The 16851-nt window shown below is 49.1% G+C and overlaps 7 protein-coding genes across 7 annotated transcripts; 3 read left to right on the top strand and 4 right to left on the bottom strand.

Annotated features, from left to right (window-relative positions):
- Window positions 1-66: 66 nt before the first annotated feature.
- N7479_006613 (Short-chain dehydrogenase/reductase SDR) lies at window positions 67-1159 on the bottom strand (the record flags this gene model as incomplete). The annotated part of the gene is made up of 2 exons (XM_057254307.1): window positions 67-743; window positions 808-1159. The coding sequence occupies 2 exons, from the start codon at window positions 1157-1159 to the stop codon at window positions 67-69; spliced, it is 1029 nt and encodes a 342-aa protein (XP_057108169.1).
- Window positions 1160-2605: 1446 nt separating this feature from the next.
- Window positions 2606-2902, top strand: N7479_006612 (uncharacterized protein; the record flags this gene model as incomplete). The annotated part of the gene is made up of 1 exon (XM_057254306.1): window positions 2606-2902. One exon carries the CDS (start codon window positions 2606-2608, stop codon window positions 2900-2902), a length of 297 nt encoding a protein of 98 aa, XP_057108168.1.
- A 2041-nt stretch (window positions 2903-4943) lies between these two features.
- On the top strand, window positions 4944-7066 carry N7479_006611 (uncharacterized protein; the record flags this gene model as incomplete). The annotated part of the gene is made up of 3 exons (XM_057254305.1): window positions 4944-5006; window positions 5073-5499; window positions 5556-7066. The coding sequence occupies 3 exons, from the start codon at window positions 4944-4946 to the stop codon at window positions 7064-7066; spliced, it is 2001 nt and encodes a 666-aa protein (XP_057108167.1).
- A 391-nt stretch (window positions 7067-7457) lies between these two features.
- On the bottom strand, window positions 7458-10532 carry N7479_006610 (TAPT1 family protein; the record flags this gene model as incomplete). The annotated part of the gene is made up of 1 exon (XM_057254304.1): window positions 7458-10532. The coding sequence occupies one exon, from the start codon at window positions 10530-10532 to the stop codon at window positions 7458-7460; it is 3075 nt and encodes a 1024-aa protein (XP_057108166.1).
- A 1191-nt stretch (window positions 10533-11723) lies between these two features.
- On the top strand, window positions 11724-13436 carry N7479_006609 (ankyrin repeat domain-containing protein; the record flags this gene model as incomplete). Its single annotated transcript, XM_057254303.1, has 1 exon — window positions 11724-13436. One exon carries the CDS (start codon window positions 11724-11726, stop codon window positions 13434-13436), a length of 1713 nt encoding a protein of 570 aa, XP_057108165.1.
- A 310-nt stretch (window positions 13437-13746) lies between these two features.
- On the bottom strand, window positions 13747-14924 carry N7479_006608 (S-methyl-5-thioadenosine phosphorylase; the record flags this gene model as incomplete). Its single annotated transcript, XM_057254302.1, has 3 exons — window positions 13747-14141; window positions 14206-14715; window positions 14801-14924. The coding sequence occupies 3 exons, from the start codon at window positions 14922-14924 to the stop codon at window positions 13747-13749; spliced, it is 1029 nt and encodes a 342-aa protein (XP_057108164.1).
- A 291-nt stretch (window positions 14925-15215) lies between these two features.
- N7479_006607 (6-phosphogluconate dehydrogenase, decarboxylating) lies at window positions 15216-16754 on the bottom strand (the record flags this gene model as incomplete). Its single annotated transcript, XM_057254301.1, has 1 exon — window positions 15216-16754. One exon carries the CDS (start codon window positions 16752-16754, stop codon window positions 15216-15218), a length of 1539 nt encoding a protein of 512 aa, XP_057108163.1.
- Between the last annotated feature and the right edge of the window lie 97 nt (window positions 16755-16851).

Raw genomic sequence — 16851 nt, 5'->3', positions numbered from 1 at the left:
GAGAATATATATAGCCATGTCGCAGCCTCTCCAATAGAAACTTGACAACCTCATCCCAAAGTCCACTCAGACATCCGCCGGCCCAACAATTCTATCAAACTCCCCGACTGTATGCTCCCAAACTTTTTTTGCTATCCCTTGCTCACGAAGTCCAGCCAACAATTCTACGACCCTAGGACCAGCATGCTCTCCCCTCCAATGAATACTGTAAACCCCACTCCCAACCTTCCCATCCGTCCCACTGGCAACCTCAACCCCCTCCGACAAAGGCACACCAGATGACACTTCTACCTCATCTAAGTGAATACGGGGTGGATACTTAGCACTTGTCGCGAAGAAAAGATGTCTCTCCCCAGACTCCCGAATTGGAATGTAAATAAACGGCCCGATAAATATGAGCATGATACCCATAAGCCGAGTGAGGAAAGTATTCGACTCGCGCCCAATCCCCGTCTTGACTGGACCGGGGTAATCGTTAATAAACGTGACTTCTGGCGCTTGCTCGGCCAGCGTTTCCAGGGTCATATCAGTCATTGAAACCATATGTCCACGGATGTTTAGCATAGACATCTTTTTTGCTTGGAAGTCGGTTACGTCGATGGGACCTTCTTGGCTGCCGGCCAGGACGCTAACGACGCGACGTAGGCTCGTTGCTTGTTTGAGATTTGGGAGGAGGTTGATTATGAAGCGTGTTCGGGCGTAGTATCCAGTTGCAGTTATGATATGAAGGCCTTCGGATGTATCTGTTTGCATATCGTCAGCAACAATGTATTTTTATTGTAAATGATGTAGGAATATCCCACTTACCTTCTCCGAAACGACTAGTTCCACAGCTTAGGAAGAGGATGTTGATACTCTTCTCTTTACTCTGAATCTCGCGACAGACTACGTCGACATTTCGAATTAGACTGACATCCGCTTTGATGAATATGAATTCTCCCTCTGGGTTCAACTGTCGGCATTCGGCTGTGATGTGGGCTGCGGCTTCTTGCGATCGGCCGATGAAGTATGCGCGAGGAGATCGGGCTGAGCGGGCGAACTCTTTCAAGGCTGCTTCGCCGATGCCACTTGTTGCGCCTACAAAGACTGCCACGAGGCCTGCTGGGAGGGTGTTGGCTATTTGGGAATTTGAGGATTGGACGTCCGGTAGAGAGACCATTTTGGATGTTTATGGTAGCGGACTGACGTGTGCGATGTTGGTGGTTGAAGCGTCTGTCGTCAACTATTGGGATTGAGATTGCGAATTTTATCCATGTATTTATATTTCAGGGATATTCCTCGTATTATGTTGTGTTTCACTATGTTCGGTGCATCTATAAGCCGTCTCGGACGGACCAACGGACTTGCGCTACACAAGGCGGACGAATGTCAAACCCCGGAGATTTAAATTTCGGATTAGTAGAGGTTTGTTCATCAGCTGTACGGAGTACTCATTTCAAAGCTGAAGAAATAAGTCATCAGTGATCTACTCTAAAATAAAGCAAGGATAGTTGTTCGCTTACCCGGCCTAGGGGTCCAGTCCTGTTTCAGGTACCAATATCTTACGATTCGCGACACATTCCGAAATAACCACTCAGAAGCGGATCGAAACGATACGTACAATCCCATTCTAGAATAACCTATCTATCATTTTGGATTTTGCCATATTCAGTACTCGACGAGATTGAGGCACCGTAGGGATTGAATTGCCCATGTAAATCCATGGCGATTACCGGTAATTATGTTGGCACCAAAGCAGAATGTGATTTGAATTTCAGCAAGGCTATTGTTAACAGAGGCCTACGTAGATATCTAGGCGCATAGTGTAACCGTGAGATGAGATTGCTAAGTTGTAGAAACTCAGTTCTAGCACTACGAATCTGAACCCCCCACCCACAGGTTGTGAACCCTGTTGAACCTAGCTATCGAAGCTAGTTGTAAAAGAGGTTGTTGTAGCGGATGAGATAAAAGGTGCATCGTGTAGAGAGGCGATGTGAAGTGTATGCCGAAGGAGAGGTACTGGGAGGTGTGGAGCGCGTGTTGAGTATCGAAAAAACTCTGCGCGTTTATCGATACCGTTCGCTAGTGCCAGGACTGCGTTGACATGTGGTACGATAGTGAATCACTAGTGGCCTGGTCGGATGGCACATCGAGGAGAGAGGCGCTGAAGGATGCGGATATAGAGTCCTAGGAACTCGATAGAGAGCTTCCTGGGCTCATAAAGTGCATGTTGTAAATTTCAGATGAGATTGTTGAGAGTTGTAGAAGCTAAGTTCTAGGACTAAGGATCTGATAACTATGTATGAAAGCTGACATCTCAGGAATTTTATCTTCAAATCATTTCACTTTACTTTCAGCTTCAAAATAGCCTCCACAACAGCAAATCTCATTCGAGATACCATCAACGCGAACATGTCTACGGTCGACATGATGAGGTTTTATTTTTACAAGGGCATAGTCCCGACGAATCCAGCACGGCTTCGCTGACTTGTGACGTTGGCATACCAGACAGCAAGAGACACACAGCTCTATCTAAAGGCGGTTCTTATTAGGTGTGTACATTATCTGGATTCTAGCTAAACGATACTTATATGGAGTTCTTGTGATACTAGCTGATGTCTGATAAATGTGCAGGTCTGATGTCGATAATACAACCAGTATCAATGGCATACATCAGCAGGATCCTTTGGGTCCACATGTGACTATCTGCTACAAAGACGAGCATCAACTCCCGCGTGTGACCCGTGTTGCTAGTCATGGCTATGTTCGTGGAAAAGACGACCTTACATTTGTGTGCGCAACACATGCCAGAGAGAAGGCGGACTCGGCCAAAAGGCAGCGAGAGAGAAAGACAGTATGGCCGTCGGAGGATGAGCTTGAGGCTGTACCGGAAATCGCCTACATCCATCTTGCAACGAACTAGAGTCCAAATCATTGGTTCAAACTGTGTTAATTGATTCAAACTCCGAGCCATTTTTGTTTCAAGTGTATTGTTCGATTGCAGCGGTAATTTGCTCCTGGGATATACTGTAGAGTTGAGTGCGGTTTGTTAGATGTGATGCACTAGGAGTTTTGGCACAGCCCCGCACGCTGAGTTTTTTTTTGTTCGAAATAACATTATTTCGTAAATAATAGAACAAGAGCCTGGTAGATCATGCATTTTAGTAGCTCCCTGACTCCTGACTCTGAAAGAAAGTAGCTCAATGTCGGCGGTCAATGCGCATATTGGCATCGAAATGAATGTAGCCTGGCCAATGACACTAGACGTAGTGTCTGTTGAACCGCACCATTCAGATCAGCGCCATCACAAAAGTGCGAGCGGAAGTTCGACAGCGCAAGAGAAGCGATGATGTTATGCATGCAAGCGTAAGGCTGGCTTTCAACGTGTGCTCAAATAAATGAGCTTAATATACGTAAGTCTTGGCCTGTAGACTTGCATATCTGGGCCTTTGGGTTGAACGAGATACTTAATGTTTCGCAGCGAGATCTTGTAGAAAATTCTTGTATTCACTTACGAGATCAAAAGGAAAAATCTATTCGAAGACCAGGCCTAAGTCACGCAATACCGCCAAAATGGACCATGTGCCGGTGATGTGGCCATCCTCGGCAATTGATTGACAAGAGAGTATAGTCAAATGCGGGCGGTTGTTTTGTAGAAGGTCATCCCCTGCACGATGAAGGACGGGGAAAATAGCTTGGTGGGATGATGTCAACCAATTGTGGGAATGCTGCTGACTTGGGTCGAGGTGATGTTTGGGGCTTAGGCATGCTAGTGTCAACTATTTTCGACAGTATAAACAACGAAGTGAATAATAATGCGGTGACTGGGGATGGGCATATTAGCCGGTCTGAATAGTTTCAATGTCCCTTTGCATTGCGTGATGTCGCGAGGATGCGCAATGGAGCTAGTAGTGCTTATCGAGGCGGTTCCTTGGCGTTAAAGAGCTTGTTCCTTCACAGAGTCCGAGGACTTTCCAAGGCCCAGTGGTAATCACGTGATATTGGCAGAAGGGACACCCCAGATATCAACTCGATGTTTGTCAGAAAATATAGATAAAAAGATCATAGCGCCGGCCACGTTCGAAATCGGATGTATCATCAAACCGTGTAGCGCCCGGATGGCATCAGCGCTTAGGTATATGTACGTACATGAACATGGACCCTCCCCTGGCGCGTGCGGATGGCCAGTGAGCAATCAGAATGGAGTCTGTCGAGACCCGTTTTTTCCCTATCTGTCTCAGGACATTGGTAGGCCAGTAAGTGAGAGTTGTCCTTGCTCCAATAATAGGCATATACCAATTGTTTGAGGTAGGTAACCTAGAGATCCTAATTTAGAACATATAAAAGAAGACAAGAGAAAACATAGACAAAGAAAATGAAAATGAAAATGAATTAATGAAGACGACCCTTCTCAGCCCTAAAGACCACTCGTGCCTGTAACTTCCCGCGTCCCCACACTTGTCGAACTCCCCTCGATGTTTCAACTTCTTCTCCCTTTCTCAACTTCCATTCCATTGTGTCATTCATTCCTCGCCAGCCCTTACCACACACTCAGGGCGACGGCCACACTCATTATCCAGCCTTATTTCCGCCGTTAATTGCGCATTCCTTCTCCACATCCTCGTGCCCCCTTTCTTGGCAAGTGATCGGCGGTCTTCAATGAAACACTGTCTATTGTCGCTTTGAATAAGTGCGCGCTCGAAATACCAGCGCTTTACTGTGATCACATACACGTGGCTCGCAGCCCTCATTACCTGAAACCGCGACCAACCTCCTTACCTTCCGCAGATATGCGCCATTCGCGCAGTTAAGATACTATCATTCCCCTCGTTGCGCCTGGCTTTTGCGTCTCTCTATTCTTTGCACCTATTTCGAACCAGTCACGACTTTGCCCGGCTGGCCCGAGGAAGTCGACCTTTGATCGTCCGTGATCACTTCCTGGCAGGACCAGGTCAATTGACACAATGTTGTGTGGTGGAGACCGCGAGAAGGGCGATGTAGCCATGGAGGAGAGATGGGACTACGTGGTATGTTGACTCGATGAGAATATCAGTCATATAAATAGCTTGGTGTACTAATAACTACTCCCTTAGAACCTAGATGACTTTAAATCCGAATCTTGCTGGACGCCTTTTTCATACTTCTTCTTATGGGTCTTCTTGTTTATCTCCATTGCAGTCTACGGTGTCGACACATTCACTGCAGTCAACTTGCTGGCTTTCTCTCGATGGTCTGGCAGCGTTGAACCCGCCATTCCCTTCAATATCTCCCGCTGGATCTTCGCCGCCTGCATTATTGCTTCGTTCGTGATTCTGGGCTACCGATGGATACATGCCATCCGCGCCATACGATCGGGTAGTATTACTCGCAGTTTTCTGGACCCGCTGGCTGTGCGCATTCAGAGTATTCGCATGAGCAAGCGAGGTCGTGGATACAGGAGATTCCTTGTCTTCGCTGAATTAACGAAAGACAGGAAAGCAGCAGAATATGTTGCTCTTTATTCATACTTCTCTTTTCAGTGTAAGTATAATAGTCTTGCTTAATTAATGTTCGAAAATTGCTAACAGAGCTTGTAGCCTGGATGAATACGATCTTCGCAGATGGCCCGCGTCAAGTTCTCAACGGAATCACACTCTATTCGGTCATGCAGATGGACCTCATTCCTGGAGGACAGAATACCCATGACGATGGAAGTTCGGGAATCGGTCAATTCTTCAACAACATCAAGATTCTAGCCGAGCAAAACACCCTTCAAGTTGTGGTTTTGTTTGGTATGCTTTTCACTCTGATCGTCTGGGTCCTATCAGTTCTCAGGTTGATTTCGGCGATCGTACTCTATCTGATCTTCCTGTTCCACCATATCCCAGCGGAAGACGGTACTCTTTCGAGGTACTGCCGTCGGAAGGTTGGTCAACGGCTGAAGCGCATCGTGCACCGCAAAAACAACAAAGCCCTGGCAAAGGGACTCAAATTACAGAACCGAGCACCCACCCAACCAATGCTAGCAACGGATTCGAATCCAACTCTACCGTCTCTCGCCGGAGACAAGGCTCCCGCAGTGGCTACCTTGTCGCGAAGTACCACCGAAACCACGTTGCCGCCTTACTCGCGATCGACTTCCTCGACAGCGCCGGGACAAAAGCCGACGCTGCCGAATCTGGACTTCGATGCCAAACCAACACTGAGTCGAACCGGAACTTCATCTTCAGCAATGTCCGAGGATGCTTCACTGACAGGCAATGCGGCTGGAATGGGATACTCTCCTCTTGACCGCCAGAAACCGACCCTTCCCCCGGTCCCTCCCTTGCCGGCTAACGTTCCAGCAAGGAAGCCCGCTCCTCACTCCCGACAAACTCCTGCGCCATATGGCAATGATGATCGTAATAACCCTGGCAATGGATATCGAAACCTGACCGATAGCTCTGAGTCTCGGCCATACCAAAGTCACACTCCAGCGCCCGACTATACTTCAGCTGACATGGACGCTTCCGGTGATCGCGGTTATTTCAACCGTGACCATGCGCCTGCTCACTACGATCCCTACGGCCCCCGCAGGGCCGCATACGGCGAAGAGGATGGATACGGAGGAAGATACGAGACGCCCAGTGGCCAGAGAGGCGCGCCTCGTGCACAGCAAGGCTACGCGCAGCAGGATTACGCGCAACAGGACTACGCGCAGCAGGATTACTACCCACGAGATCCATACTCATCGGATCCATATTCAACAGATCCATATTCAACAAGATCCTACACGCCGGCTAGCACTGGTGGGACGCCTGCTCCATATCGGTCCAACACCCCGGCAAGCTACCGACCCACACCTCCCCCACAAGCATCTGCAACAGCACAGCCTCCACCAAGGACGTTCACTCCAATGAGTTCAGCAACTCCTGCTCCTCAACTTGCCTCTCAAAATGGCGGCTATGCAGCTTTCAACCCATCAATGGCTCATCACGCACCCCAGCCTCACTCCCATGGACCTCCCGGTCCGTCCAGCTATACTCGAGCAAACACCGCTTCGCCCTCGGCCATGCATCGCGCTCCACCAGGGCACACGTTCACTCGCGCAAATACCCACCAATATTGATAAGACTCATCACCGTAGCCTTCATCTGAAGGCCGTGAGACCTTAATATGATGAAAACCAGGAGCTGGCTCTCCTGTGCTTGATGACCAGACCACTCGCTAATACTGATCACGACTAGCGAGCCTCTCGAGATCTTGTACATACCATATCCCCTATATTCCCCTTACTCTGATATCCTTCCCACAATTCTTATTCCCGATGACATTGAATTGATCACTCTTTATTCCCCCATTTATTACATTGAATGTATGAACAAGTAGCTTGAAGTGATATGATATCCACTTTTAGTACAAGATTCCATGGCCCGAAAGAATAAAGTAGGATTAGTATTAGTTACACAACTGTACAATTAAGTTATAAACAGTCAACACCTAAGGCTTCCACCATCTAATCACCAAATCTTCTTAGCAATCATCTCATACCGCTGTACGTGATCAACATTAAACTCCCCATCCTTACTCTTATCCTTCTCCTCCTTCTCTTTCAACCGCTTCAATCCATCCGGATCATCCGCATAGATCAACTTCCTCTTCTCATCACCAACCTCCACAACACCCCACCCGCCAACGCGCTGACTGCCCTCAACATAGAAATCCCGAGTCCGAGGTGCCCCACTCTCAGTACCAGACTGGTGATTCGAGGACTGTTTGCGCTCGTTCTCACGACACTTCATCTTCCTGTACCGGGAGCGTGCAAACGCCAGCAGAGCCATCCCCAGTAAGAGCTTCAAGATGAGCAGGACGATGAATCCGGTCAGTAGCAAGATGCCGGTAAAGATATGTACCGACTGTGCCGGGGACGGAATTGCGTTTTCGAGGAGTGTGCGGAATAACGCGCTGACGTGGGCGGCGGAGGCCGGGAGAAGAGTTGCGAACGTCAAGGGTGGGGCTGAGGTCATTGGGGAAGGGGCATAATTATTGTGGATTGAGGTTAGGGATGTTGCTCCGTTTGCTGTTGAGGAGGGGTGTTGGGGGAGAAGGGCGGCGAGGAACATTTGGTAGGTTTGGACGGAAACTCGGAAAAAGAGGCAAGAGAGAGGGATGACGGGTAGGCCGATGCGACGGGTTAGGTTTTGTTCGCCGAAGGCGTTGGTGTAGTAATCTTTTGCTAGGACGTCGAGGAAGCGGCCGTATATGGCTGGACGGTTGTTGTTGAATTTGTTGATGTAGGCGTGTTTGAGCCAGTCGACTAGCATCTCTGAGCCTAGAACGACTAGGAATGGGCCTAGGACTTGGGCTATGGTTGGGATGAAGGAGTTGACGCTGTTGAAGGATGATAGGATAGAGGATGGGAACAGAGTGAACGCCTGAGGGAGGATGGATGATGCTGTGCGGGGAGGCGTGGACAGTGGTGTGCTGTTGTTGATTGTGGTGGACTGGCCTGGGAAGCTAGATCCCAGGCCCAGGTTACCGACGAAATTGAATGCGCCTGTCTCCACGATATTACGGGAAGCGATGATGGTAAGCATCAACCATAGCTGGAACCGTTCCACGACGTCCGCACAGGTGAGCTGGAAGAGGTTTTCTTTCTCAAACTTGCGGAAGACGGTGGATTTGATCTCCACAAACTGGTTCGATAGAAGTAGCGTAATCAGTGCGTTGGAGTATGAGTTCACTGCCACATTCAGGGTCATGACCTGGTAGAACAGGGACAGTGCATGAGATACTGTGTAAACCAGTGCCACCAGGAACAACCAGAATGGACGGATGATCTTGCTTCGGCCGTCCGGACGACGCTCTAGAGCTTCCCGCGAGAAAAGACACTCCAGGACATCTTGGCCTATGGCAGCCAAGAGCCTGTCGCTGACCTCCAACACATTGTAGATAACGTATAACTTGATAGCAGCCTGTCCACGAATCCAGTGGTACATTCGGCTTGCATCGAAGTACATCAAAACACAGCAGGTGGCTATTGTCAATAGGCCTGTCAGGATATCCGCTTTGTCGTCTGGAAGTAGCGCCGAGGGCATCGACTTCTTCCGCCTATGGTGATGTTTGCGGGATTCAGAGGACCGATGTTTCCTTCTTGGTCCTTCCGGCTGTGACTGTTTGGAGTCTCTATCTGGTGCTATATCTGAACCCATAGAAGGGCCCTGAGGTAGATGAGGGGTGGTGTCAGATTCGCTTTCGCGGCGTCCACGCTGCTCCTCAACAATATGATTCCTCCGACGCCATACTCGACCAATCCCATTCAGCACGAATTTCCAAATGAACCGTATCTCAGCTCCCAGGTTCATCACCCATGATTCGACCAAGATATAGACAGCCTTGATAAACCGCAGTGGCATTATCGTGAACGAGTAAAGCCATGCATCAAGGCAAGCAAGACCCCCAAAGCAAAGCACCTGCTCGAGCATAGGTGCAAGCATAATGAAGTTCATGAGTCTCTCGATCTTGACTCGTGATGATTCATAGGGGAAGTCGTTGGACGCATCACGGTGTATGTATAGTGGTGAAGGTCGACCAGAAGCGAGCTCAAGCTGAAGATAGGTTGGCAGAGAAACTGGTGGTAAGGGGATAGACGATGGCAAGGGTGTGGACATGGGCGATTCTATAATTTGAGGTGATGCAATAAGGTGACCCTTCAACTCGCGGTCCAGCGCGGGTCGGTCCTGTTTCGAACGCGCTGCCCATGTCTGGGTTAGTCGGCCATTACCTGGGGTAACGGGCAATTGACGCCGCGTGGAGCCCGGAGTGGAAGCTGTTCGTGCTGGCTGCGGTCGATTACGGAGGGAGGAATTTTGAGTATTCAGTGGGAAGGTTTGACTCGCCGTGGTAGAAGCATCTCCCAGTAACACTTCTTGAGTGGACCGCAATTTCGGCACGTCCACGGGCGACGGCTTTTCGCTCATTGACTGAAGCACAAACTCTGGTAACTCCGGCCTTGCGAAAGTACCATTCCCATGGGTGTTGTGCGAGGTTGCTCGCCTTCCAGTGTTTGTTTCTGGTCCTACGGGACGGTAAGGTATGGAGTCTGGCGTGGACGTGAGCTCCTGAATTTTCTCAGGAGACAATTTCATGACCTTGTCTTTGTCCTCTGGTAGCCGGGGAGACAGATCATTAGATAACTCAACCAAAGCAGCCTTGACCTTGGGGCCATCATACACATCCACTACCGACAACTGGCCAGGAGTGTCTCCGTTGTTTGGTGAATGCTCGATTATGATCCCGAGTCCCTGCTCGCATTCCATGTCGACCATTTTGTTTCCTCCATGAACAAGGTGCCGTGTCAAAGTCGTATCGTGTTTCCGTTGCCCATTTGTGCCATCGTCTCCATTGGTTGGGCGTTGGTCAGTCTCGCCGTTGGATTGTGCCGTAGGCGGATCTACTCGACTGCCCTTCCCCTCAACATAATGAGGTAATGATTTTTTCTCACCCTTCAAGCTCCCATTGGTCCCATTTTCCGCGCCATGTTCAGCCATCTTCCGCTGTGACGGAGCTTCACTGGTATCTGCAGCAGGGCTCATTCTGACGACTCAGCAACCCACGATAAGCCAATGTGTTTCTTGAAAATATCCACAAGTTTGCAGTATCACCACCACTCATATTATCAGGGAGTGCAAGTCTCCAGCATGCATCATTCGAACTTGGCTCAAGACGGGTGTTCAAGTTATGTTCAAAGGCGAAGGGGCGTAAAGAGAAGGATAGCAAGGCAATAGCGGCGCAGTTGTTGGATTAACAATATCATTCGTCCAGCTGGTACATCATGGAAATGCAAGGCACAGTCTGGGCTGATTGGCGCACTTATTGATGTAGGTGTCCGGGGAAAGATAAGGATGGCAGATTATCCAGCTAGTCGGTGAGTCCCAAAGTCGGAGCGTCATTGATGCCTCAGGCATACATTCCGTATACCGTGTCAGAATTAGGAAATCTATCACCACCTGTTGAAAGGAGAACTACAAACTCAACTACGACACTGCGCATAAATGTCTTTATCCTCACTGCCCTTGGAGCTTTTACTCTTCATACCGCCAAACCTACAATATGCATCAGAATTAAATGCCATGTCACAGACTTGTCGCTTGTTTCACACCATATTCAACCCTCAGCTTTATTCAATTTTTGCGAATAGCTGCGAACTCAACATTCTGCGCCTTGTGGAGACCGGAAATTCAAAAGCCATAAGGAAGCTACTGTCTACCGGTTACAAATTGTTTGATTTTATGCAAACGCAGCAGTTTTGGTGGGAGGAACGTGAGATCTACATGGATATGCAAAAGAACCTGAAATCAAGGTCTTCCATGATCATCGCAGCAGCAAATGGTCATCTGGAAATTCTTCAGATTTTCATTGAAAATTTGCCTTCAATCATTTCAAGATCTCCTTTTCGATCCTGGCATCTTCTAAGCTACGCGGCTATGCGGGGTCAGTTGGATGTAGTGAAATTCCTAATAGCTCAAGGTGTACCAGTGGATACTATTCACCCGAGAGGGGTAGCCCTATCAGTACTCAATTCTGCGGTTACAGGGGGCTATTTTCCAGTGTTTAAATATATAATTGAGGAGACTGCATGCAAAGATCAACTACAAGAGTCGGCTGACTATCTTCTGTGTTGTGCCACACGCGAAGGTCATTTCGAGATCGTTAAATACTTGGTCAAATGCGGTACAGACTTTACTTCGGCCTTTGACATTGCTATGAACCAGGGCCAAGAAGACATGGCATTATTCTTCCTAGACAATGTACCTCCCGAACTCCTCGATGCTATGACCATCAGCGGCTGGGAGTCAATGTTGAGATCTTGTGAACGTGATGCATACCTACGTTCTTTGCCCTCTCCATGGAGGAATCCACAAATTGCCCAGATTATATTGGACAAAGTCAACCTGAAAACAAATCTGGCAACCACTACTGCACTTGAGCGGGCCAATTTGCTTGCTGTGGCAGCAGAGACTGGAAACATGTCTCTTACTCAACTACTACTTGATAGGGGGTGTAGGCCTATCTTGTCTCAAATGTTACACACACCTGTTTCTCGTGCAGTGAATAATGGGCATGCCAAAATTATAGAGACTTTTCTCCGTTGCCCGGATTATCCGGTCTCTCAACTTGATGTTGCTTCTGCGGCGGAAAAGGGAGAAACAACGACTGTGCTTACGCTTCTTAAAAAAGTGAAAAGAAAGGATTTCAAGAGCTTTGCCCAAGTTGCGTTGAATGCAGCTTCCTATCCAGACAAATTTGTACCCATGATGGAAGATGTTTTTCTTGACGTCCTCACCAAAAAAGACACGATGACTTTGGTTTCGATGGCCATAAGCTCCAATGGTCCTCAAATTTCGCGGTTAGGCCACTTGGAAGCTATGAAATTCTTACTCGAGAAAGGGGACAAGCAACCATTTGACAAAATACCCTATTACTTCGAAATTATCAGACGACGTTCGAAAGGATCTACTTCGTTCTTAGAGCACGCGGCGGCCGTTTGCCCAGTTACTCAATTCCAAGCAGCACTTGCGCAATGGAATCTTGTGCTTGACCCAGAGAACGATCTTTGCAAAGCTGCACTTGTTGCCGCTGCCCTTCTCAAGAAAGTAGAGATACTTCAGCTATTTATTGACAAAGGCTTTGATGTCAATTCCTCATACTTACACCGTGGGAAGTTCTCGCCGTTGCTGCATCTAGTAGTGGAAACACTGGAAGACGAGAATGGCGAGGTCATTGGCGTGGATGATGAACACGCGCGAATACGACAGCCTAAGCAGCCCAAAAGACATCCATGGTTGGACCACATTCATCCACACGCATCAATACAGTTGCTCATCGAGCATGGTGCTAAAATCGATCAAGTGGACTCGAATGGCCGAACTGCTTTGTTCTTGACTACAGAAAGAAGGACGCTCTTCTTGACAAAGGAGCTGCTCAGGCTAGGAGCAAACCCCGTGCTCAGTGGGCCGGGAAAGCCTAGTCCTCTCGAGCTGGCCATTTCCCAAGGGCAACCAAAATATGTCAAAGCCTTTTTAGAGGCCATGGAGGCTCGTTCCATCGTCTGTGACAACTTTGTTAGCCTCATCCCTGACTCTCTGCCAGTAGAGACGCTGCCAAACAGAGCTTCTGGTGAACGATTTTCTGTCCCTTCAGGATATCGATTGTCACAACGTCGAATGCTTGCTCGAGATGGACAGATGGGACCTACCAAAACCCTTCCGGCACCTTGTGCAGAGGCACCTAGGCAACCCACCCTAAGCTGGGAAGATATAAGCACAGATGAGGAGATCTGGCGGGAGGGACTTCGAAATTCGGAAGATAATTTGATATCAATTTGGTCTCCAACCGAGGACGATGACTGCATTAGCGATTTACGCTGGGTGCGGTTTTTCATCACAAAGGCGATGACTCAATATCACTGGCGAACGATGTACCCAGTGCCAGTTTAGTTCAAATTGAAATGCATGTTGTTCTTCATGAAGTATTGTTTTACTGGTAGAAGATTTGGTGCTATGGTACACACCTTAAGTACTAGATTATTACTCAAGGAGCCATCTTTTTTGCTCCATATCACTGCGCAATCTGGAACTAATGCTTTTGATGAGCCAAATGAACGTGTTGTCACATCATTCCAAATTCGCATGTCAATCATGCCTATCATATAGGTATTTCATAACTATAATGCATATACGCTATCATCACATATACCTCAAATGACAAGTCAAAACAATATGTGCCTCAATCCTAAAGCCGCTAAATCTACCAGTAGCCAGGGAAGAGCCAGTCCAGCTTCTTCTTAGCCTCGGGCCTCCAGTTAGTCTGAGGAGTGCTAATACCGAACTTAATACCACCAGCCAGGTGCTTTGCCTGAATAAGCTCGGCGTTCTCCTCGCTAGCCAGAGCATCAAGGACAGCAGTCACGAAACGGCGAGCGTTCTCGGCGTTGGACTTCATGTTGCCCATGACCATCTCGACGGTCACATCGGCAGTGGCCTCGTGCCAGCAGTCATAATCGGTGGACATGCAGATCATCTGGTAGGCGATCTCAGCCTCGCGGGCCAGCTTGCCCTCAGGAAGAACGGACATGTTAATGACGCTGCCACCCCATGAGCGGTACATGTTGCTCTCGGCGCGAGTGGAGAACTGGGGGCCCTCTGAATAGTGTAAAAGACATGGTTAGCGATGTTTGTCATGGAAATGGGTCATAGCTTCACATACCCATGCAGATCAGAGTACCACGATCGTGCAAGACGACACCATCACCCTCAAGGCTGTGTCCGCACTCGCGCACCACCTTGGCGATACCCTCATCGAAGGGGTCACCGAAGGGGACATGAGCGACAATGCCGCCCTCGAAGAAAGTCCACGGGCGCACGCCCTTGGTGCGGTCAATGACCTGGTCGGGGATGACAAAGTCGCGGGGCTTAATATCCTCCCGCAGACTGCCGACGGCGGAGAAAGCAATGATGCTGCGGACACCGATGGAGCGCAGGGCAGCGATGTTGGCGCGGGCGGGAACCTCATGAGGAGCGATCTGGTGGTGCAATCCGTGGCGGCTCAAGAAGGCGACGGCGACAACCTTGTTGTTGTGCTTACACTCGTGGTGCAGGATGGTGATGGGGGAGGAAGGGGCGCCCCAGGGGGTTGTGATGTTCAGCGAGGCCACCTGCGTGAAGCCAGGCAGCTCGCGCAGACCAGTGCCGCCGATGACAGCGATTGGGACGGGCCCTGTTATATTCACTATCGTCAGTTTTCTATCGAAGTGGGGTGGTGAGGGGTAGTAGTGATGTGAGGGAGGTAGGGGTACACGTACCGTCGTATGTGCTAGGGAGGGAAGCCATTCTGCGAGCGAGTTGTTTTTCGGACTCAATTCGACGAAATGGTTTTGATATTTTTGATATAGAAGAGATTGAACGTAAACCTGAGATCCAGCTCATCTTGCGCCATCTTCAAATTTCTGAGGCTGCGGCAAAAGGGCCCTTCTCCGATTGGTTCTCGATAGACCCACGTGCTGCGGGTTCCTGAGGCCGCCACTTGCCTTTTTGGGTGATCTATAAAACTTTAGAGCACAACTACATCTACCTCTACATGCCTATCAGGGTCATAGTTGATAATTTTTCATGGAAATCTTCAGAATTCGTGTTTGCAAAATCGTATACATGTACAATTTCGGATGATAAATACAATTTAGGGTGATACAGATTCCAGAGTTACACACTCGGACCAATCTAAGCCGGCAACCACTCATAATGATGAGGACCCTTGCGAATTGGTCCTGGATCCTCACCTGGAATACCAGGCTTGTTATAGTTGTGTGCACCGAAGTAGTCCATCTGTGCCTCCATGAACTTGGTAGGCAGTCCCAATCCACCCTCATACTTGAGATATTCCAGAGTAGCCGAGAGAGCCGGAATATATTGATCAAACTTGGTTCCCTCCATAACGATCTGCTTGAGACTCTGGAAGTTCTGGCCCAACTCATGCGCAACGGCATCCACAAACTTGGTGTTCGTCAGCTCATTGTGGGCTGCAAGTGGCGGCTGCAGTAGATCCGCGATGTGATCAGACTTGATGATACATCCCGCTCGCCAGATCTGCAGACAGTCGCCCAAGTTGACATTCCATCCTTCGTCTATCGATGCCCGGGAAATCAACTCCAGGCCCTGACAGAAAGACGCCAGGAACGAGCAGTAAACAGCTTGTCGTAGATTCTCGATGATCTCTCTGTGGTCACGGTGTCTTTCAATCGGTTTTGGAATGGGCATCTCCAGCTTCTTCGCAGCACGCGCTCGTTCTGCGCGGTTTCCACTTGTGATTCGTAGGTAATGGGCGGCTGCTAACGTCGGACAAGACACATGCCGGGCGGCAGACTCCATCAAACACCAGAATGGAGTTCCTTCAGTGTTATCGTCATCCTGAACCACCTTGTCAAGGACATCATCGAGCACATATCCATCATCCCGACTGGCACCTTCACCTTTACGATCACCCTTGGGAGTTCTCCGTTTATGTAAAATGTCGGCGCCGATGTTAATCAGGAAGTTGCCTCGCAGCTCACCGGACTCATTCCATTTATCGAAGACATCTCCGATTTTGCCATGCTCCATTTCTAGTCCGTCGTGCATGTATTGCCATGATTCGGCAAGAACAGAAAGCATTCCTCCCTCGATGCCATTATGAACCATCTTGATGTAGTGTCCCGATCCACCGGGACCCATACGTTTCACACATGGAGTCCCAGTTTTGGGATCATGGGCAGCATATGACTCCAAGAATGGCATAACACGCTCGATCGCTTTGGCATCTCCACCAGGCGAGAGACTGGGTCCCCGTCTTGCAGACTGATACCCACCCGAAACGCCCATTCCGATCCAGGCGACACCGATAGCAGCGCATTCTTTCTGGCGCCGCTCGGTGTTCCGGTAGTTCTCGTTTCCGCCATCGAGGATGATATCGCCCTCTTTCAGGTCGGGTTTCAGCAAGCGGAGCACTTCGTCTGCGGGTTCACCGTGCGTGATTGAAAACATGAATAATTTCCGGTCGGACTTGCCCTCTAGGCTCTTGGCGAATTTGTTGATGTCATAAAAGCCTTGAACTCGGCCTGTGATGCTCTTGTCGTCTCTCGCGTAGTTAACAACTTCGTCGACATTCTTCTTTTCTATATCCCAGACCGAGACTTCGAGGCCGAGCTCAGCAAAACGAAGGGTCATCATAGAGCCCATGTTTCCGGCTCCGACGACGCCGATACTTTTGATGGTGGCCGGCATTGTGGATTGGACTTGACTGTAAAGCTAGCTCATTCGGGGGTCGCGATTCAAAGTGCAGACGCAAAACAAGCGAGAATTTGCACGAAGGTGTCCGCGA

Source organism: Penicillium vulpinum (genome assembly GCF_028829585.1).
Source record: "Penicillium vulpinum strain IBT 29486 chromosome Unknown utg000003l_segment0_segment0, whole genome shotgun sequence".
Classification (NCBI taxonomy): Eukaryota; Fungi; Ascomycota; class Eurotiomycetes; order Eurotiales; family Aspergillaceae; genus Penicillium; species Penicillium vulpinum.
This window is presented reverse-complemented; position numbering and strand designations above follow the sequence as displayed.